General features: G+C 62.6%; 1 protein-coding gene across 5 annotated transcripts in view; it reads right to left on the reverse strand.

The window, feature by feature from the left end:
- Positions 1-296: 296 nt before the first annotated feature.
- FAM53A (family with sequence similarity 53 member A) overlaps positions 297-5,579 on the reverse strand; it is a 32,966-nt gene continuing 27,683 nt past the window's right edge. For all 5 annotated transcript variants that reach the window (XM_032395529.1, XM_032395534.1, XM_032395533.1 and 2 more), the window contains one exon: positions 297-1,419. In XM_032395529.1, coding sequence (XP_032251420.1) covers positions 1,108-1,419 — 312 coding nt within the window. In that variant the 3' untranslated portion in view covers positions 297-1,107. The remainder of the gene's footprint in view (positions 1,420-5,579) is intronic.

The raw sequence follows: 5,579 nt of genomic DNA on the forward strand, positions 1-5,579 counted from the left end.
CATCCCATCCAGGCAACACCCCGGAGGGGCCCAGACACCAGTATTTTCTAAACTCCCCATGGTTGAGACCACTAACTGGCCAGGCGGACTGTTCTAGAACAAACTCTGTCTCTGACGTCTGACTCTGGCCACAGCACGTCTGCTGAGACGCAGGGCGCCTGCTCCCTCAGGAGGCCCGCCAGCGAGTGAACAAGATGAACTGGGCACCTCCGGAATCTCAGGGACCCTCGGACTACAGCCCAGAGTGGGAGGAAAAAAGTTCCTCGACGGTCACTGGAGAAGCCATGATGGCCACTTCCGACTCCCAGGAATGCACGTCAGCCACGCGGCAGGAGGTCAGTGCAGGGTGGGCCTGAGGGATCGGCGGTGGGCCGTAGGACCCCCCATCCTGCAGGGAAGAGGCCAGCGGGCAGGCCCAAGAAAGCCCGGTCTACGTCCACACCAGGGATGGCGGTCCCCGTGCATGGCTGTGAGCTTGGAAAATGTTCTCGGCGGGGGGGACATCAAGAAAATTTCTCTGAAGGTTATCGCTGTTTTCCTTCACTACCACAAACTGCGCCCTCCTACCCAAAGCTCCTGAGGTCAGAGTCTCAGGGAGAAATCCCCCATGTCATTAAATGAAAACCCTGTGCGCATGGGACCCACAGGCCCGAGGCCCAATTGCTTTCAGCCAGAAACAAACACGGGGAAGCAAACGCCTTTTATTGAAGTCAGACCAGGTGCCGCCAGGACCACCATCCCAGAGCTCCCGAGCACAGGCACCCACTGCCTGGCTCTCCAAAGAGGAGACGGGCAGCAGCAGGCCGGCTGCTCAGCACTCACGGACCCCCGCGCCCTGCACGGCAGGGGTTTTAGAAAAGGAACACACACCTGTGCTGGGATCGGCCCGCAGGCTCCCGTTTCATAGAATGCCCTTCCAAAAATTCGTTCAAAATACAGCAGCTTTCTCCAGAACTGTAAAAGCCATAAAAATCCAAAATACTTCTTTAGGAAAGATTGGATCAAAATTACACCTAATGTTCAAAGTTCTGTGTAGCCCAGCTCCTGTCCGTGCGCCGGGAAGAAACTGGGGGCGGTGGCCCCGGGCCCCCAACCCCCTGCCGGGGGTCAGTTGCTCTCGATCTGCCCCAGGTCCAGCTCACCACGGCCGGGAGGGAAGGCCCCCTCCTCCCCAGCGCTCTCCCAGTCACTGGGGTCGCCGCCACTCCCGCCCCCACCCTCAGCGGCCATGGGCTCCCAAGAGGCCCACGGGCCGGGGCCGGTGCGGCAGGGGCTGGGGCACACGCTCAGCGGGCTGGAGCCGGGCGTGACGATGCCCGTGGGGCCGTGGGGGGCATACGGGGCCAGCTTCACTTGGGTGTCATCCTCCTCTTCGTCTTCATAATCAAGGGAACAAAGGCTTTTTGAATTTTTTAAAGTCTGAAACAGAAAAGATACGGGCTTAAAGCATGTCCACGGGGTTACACGGGAGGCAGCGTCCCACTGACCCAGGAGTGGATCCCCAAACTCACATACAGCGTCTGGTCCCTGTGCATCAGCCACACACCACACTCAGGCCCGCCCTGCATGGCAGGCCTCCGGCGGCTGACCGGGCATGCTGCCCGCTGAGACCCGACTCCCTGGATGGGCTGGCGCTGCCTCTTTCTGCCCCCCCTGCCCCCAGCCAAATCTTTGCCGGGCTGTTAAAGATGGAGGCTGCCGGGCTCTCCCCCAACTGCAGACAGAGCCCTGTCCACTCAGGTGGCACCTCTCCTTGGCGATCCCACCAGGGCCCTAAGACCCGGCAGGCCACCCCAGCCCTGGTGCTGGGAGCATGTACCGGCCTCCCCCCTCCACCCCTGGCCACAGCCCACCTCCAGACCACACACGACAGCAGCCCCCTTGGCCCGGCCAGGGTCCCGTCTCCCTGACACCAGCCCCCAGCCCTCGCCCTAAACTCCTGGCCCGGCATCTTGGGGCAGCACGTGCGTGTGGTCCACTGCGTGCCTACCCCGCTGCCAGAGCGGCCGCCCAAGCTGGCCCCACGTGACTCCACCTGCCCCGGTGTGACCTCAGCGACTCTGGGGTCAGCCTCCTCTCTGGGGCCACACCCAGGCTGCCCCACGTGGTTCGGGGCTGCTGAGGAGCATCTGTGCACACGGAGTGGGGTGAAGCGAGCCCGCACCGGCCGCGGGGACACAGCCGCTCCTGCACTCTGACCTGGGCTCCGGCACCCACATCTGAGGGCTCAGAACACGAGCTGAGCACCTGAAACCCAACCGAAACCCAAACCTTCCAGAGCCAGGACGTGCCTCAGAACGACCACCTCTTTGGCTAGAAAATTTCCTAGAAACAGTCCCACAGTGAATTCAAGTAAATAAACATTTCCCCCTCTTTCAAATCAGCACTTTTAAGGACATTATTTGGCTCTATACAACAAACAACCTGACTTTTCTTGTTGTTCTATAATAATTAAGCCACTGAAAAATAAAATTTTAATGATTCAACCTTTAAAGATACAACTGGTCACAAAGTTTGGTCACAGAATGAGGACCCATGAAATAACTTCTTTATTCAAATCAAGGTGGATGTGACAGTGGCAGTCACTTCTTGAGGACCTGGACTGTCTCCGCAGGGCCCCTCGCCTGGCCCCCCGGCCGCCTGGTCTCGCTCCGCCCCTGCGCTGGTCCATGTGTGGACGGCGCCGACCCAGGGCACACACGCGAGCTAGCGGTGGCCGGACAGGTGGCGGGAGGACCTCCGCAGAGAGGTCCTGTGTCGCTGGGCCACGAGCCCATCTATGGGCTGCAGCTGGAAAACGCAGGCTCTGCGCAAGTCCACTCAGGCCGCCTGGGAGACACGGCGGCCACTCAACGAAACCACACACACAGAGCTGTGACCTGCACTCTGAGCATCAGCCACATGGCCCCAAAAGGGGTGTCGCCCGCCACCTCGGTCAGGGGTGAGCCACCACACAATGCTGGGGATGACGGGAAGCCAGGCTGTGAGGCCCACTCGGAGTGGCCCAGGCCACGCTGCCACGCGTGACCCTCTCCCCGGACAGTCCTGCCGCTGCTGCCGTCACTCTGGTTTCAGGTTACCCGCATCGAAGCACATGAACACAAGGTATCTTCTTTCAAATACCAAAGGTCAAGACTCTGAGTCATAAATCAGGGGCTCTAGATGTTACAGGGTCCTTCAACTTGTGTGCCATCTGGGGGGACGCTGCAGCCCCAGAGCCAGGCCCCGGCTTCCTGCGGGGTACGAGCAGGCGCCCCGTGCCTCTACCACCCCAAGCCGACGTACCAGCTCCAGCTAAGCAGATGAGACTGAAGGGAAACGAAAAACGTGCCTGTGAGCCATCCCAAATTCCCTCCAGCGGCCATCTGGGGCCTGGCCACCACGTGTGCACTGGCTGAGGCGTCAGGCCATCTCCCAACCACAGCACGCCGATCTGCGCTCCTGGAGAGCACAGCCCCAGCTTCGTGTGGGAGCTCATAGCGTCTCTGCTCAGCCAGATCACACCCTGCCCACGGGGGCCCACGGGGGCCCGGCCGTCCCGAAGGCCAGGGCTCAGCAGGAGACCGGGGAGGCCCCCAGCTGCCTGCAGGCGCCTGAGGCCCAGCACCCACGAGCGCTTGTCCAACCAGGGCTCCGGCTGTGGAGAGAAATACAGACGCCCCAGCAACGAGAAGCCCCATGGGGCCCACGTGGCAAACCCGAGTGCCGTCCTCAGCCAGCTGAGGGAGAGGCCTGCAGGGCGTGGATGTCCACACCACACGTGGGGTGTGCACAAGCAGGTATGTGTGTGCAGGGGTGCTGAGCGTGTCAGAGTGTGCTGGGTGAGGGAGCTGTAATAAGGAAGCCGGCTGAGAAGCAACAGGATCCCTAGACCGACCCCCTCCCCCACTTCTGGGCAAGCGCCCCTCCCAACCTTCACAAGAGTAGGGGTGATTCGGGATAGCTGGAGGGTCTCAGCCTGGGGAAGGGGACATCACGTGCAAACAGAGGCCGAGCGAACATCTGCACCCTGAGCACAGAGCCCCGGCCCTGAGTCAGCTCCCAGCCTGCCCAGGCGGGGACTGGATGTGTTCTCCATGGAACCTGACCCCAAAGCAAACTCAGAGAGATGGGGACATGGGGGCTCCCGGCACGCAGGAGACCCAGGTAGACCCAGCCCCCCCAGAAAGCTCAGGCTAAAGGGCCACACCCACAAGACAGAGCCCTCTGGCCCAAAACCCGGCCGACATGAAGTGTCACAGAACGCCCGTGGCCTCCAACAGGGAAGACAGGTGAGGCTGGAACCAGGGAGGACACAGTCTGGAGGAGCAAGCAGCGCAGGGGCAAGAAACACCCCCAAACCCAAGTCCACTACCAATGTCCCCGGAGAGAGGGCTCCAGCCCTGAAGTGGGGCAAGCAGGAAATCCCAGGCCCAGGAGGAGGCCCGATATCGGGACGGCTGGAGTCACAGAGGCCACGGGCACCGGGGCGGCAAGGGCCAGGGAAAGTGCACGCACTACCGGACCCCCCACCCCGTAATCCAGGAAACCACCTGATAGAGCCCCACACTCAGCACCATCGACAAAACAGACACACCGGGTCTGTCACCCAGAAACCCCAGAGTGCACGGGGCAGAGAGGAAGCGAGTCTGAGCCACGCCACCTGTCTCGCGGCAACGCTGGGCCGGAAGGCAACCAGCAGCGCCCCCAGAGCCTGAAGGAAGCTGGTCCCACGGACAGCGGAATACAAACGCTTTCGGATTCACGAGGCCTCCCACGCTGCTCCACCAAGTGAGACCGTGGCAAGGAGAGGCGCCAGCTGTGTGTTGAGAGGGCTGGTGAGGAGCCGGACAACCCACACGCCCGGACACCGTGGCCTGCGTGTAAAGCCCAGGGCGCCCCCGCCCACGCCCCATACCCCACCACTCACAGAGCACCTGCTGGGCCGCCTGGGGCCTCTGGGACCGCTCCTGTCATCACTGCAAGATCTGTGCTGACCCCACAGGAGAAAGCTGCAGTGGGCCCGACGGGCACCCACTCCCACGGTCCTTCCCCTACCTCATGCCCAGGAGCTGCCACACTCCCGGTGCCCCAGCCATCCGGACCCTGCATGTCCCACACCATGCCCGAACTGGTGCCCGCACCTGACTGTAGCATCTGCTCTGGACCCCAGTGCCCGCACCTGAGCCCAGCATCTACATCTGACCCTTAACACCGCTGCCCACACCTGACATCTGACCCCAGTGCCCACACCTGACACCCGACCCCAGCGCCCACACCTGACAACTGACCCCAGTGCCCACACCTGACACCCGACCCCAGCGCCCACACCGGACACCCGACCCCAGCGCCCACACCGGACACCCGACCCCAGTGCCCACACCCGACCCCAGCGCCCACACCCGACCCCAGTGCCCACACCTGACACCCGACCCCAGCGCCCACACCTGACACCCGACCCCAGCGCCCACACCTGACACCCGACCCCAGCGCCCACACCCGACCCCAGCGCCCACACCTGACACCTGACCCCAGTGCCCACACCTGACACCCGACCCCAGTGCCCACACCTGACACCCGACCCCAGCGCCCACACCGGA

Source organism: Phoca vitulina, unplaced genomic scaffold (assembly GCF_004348235.1).
Source record: "Phoca vitulina isolate PV1807 unplaced genomic scaffold, GSC_HSeal_1.0 scaffold85, whole genome shotgun sequence".
Taxonomy (NCBI): Eukaryota; Metazoa; Chordata; class Mammalia; order Carnivora; family Phocidae; genus Phoca; species Phoca vitulina.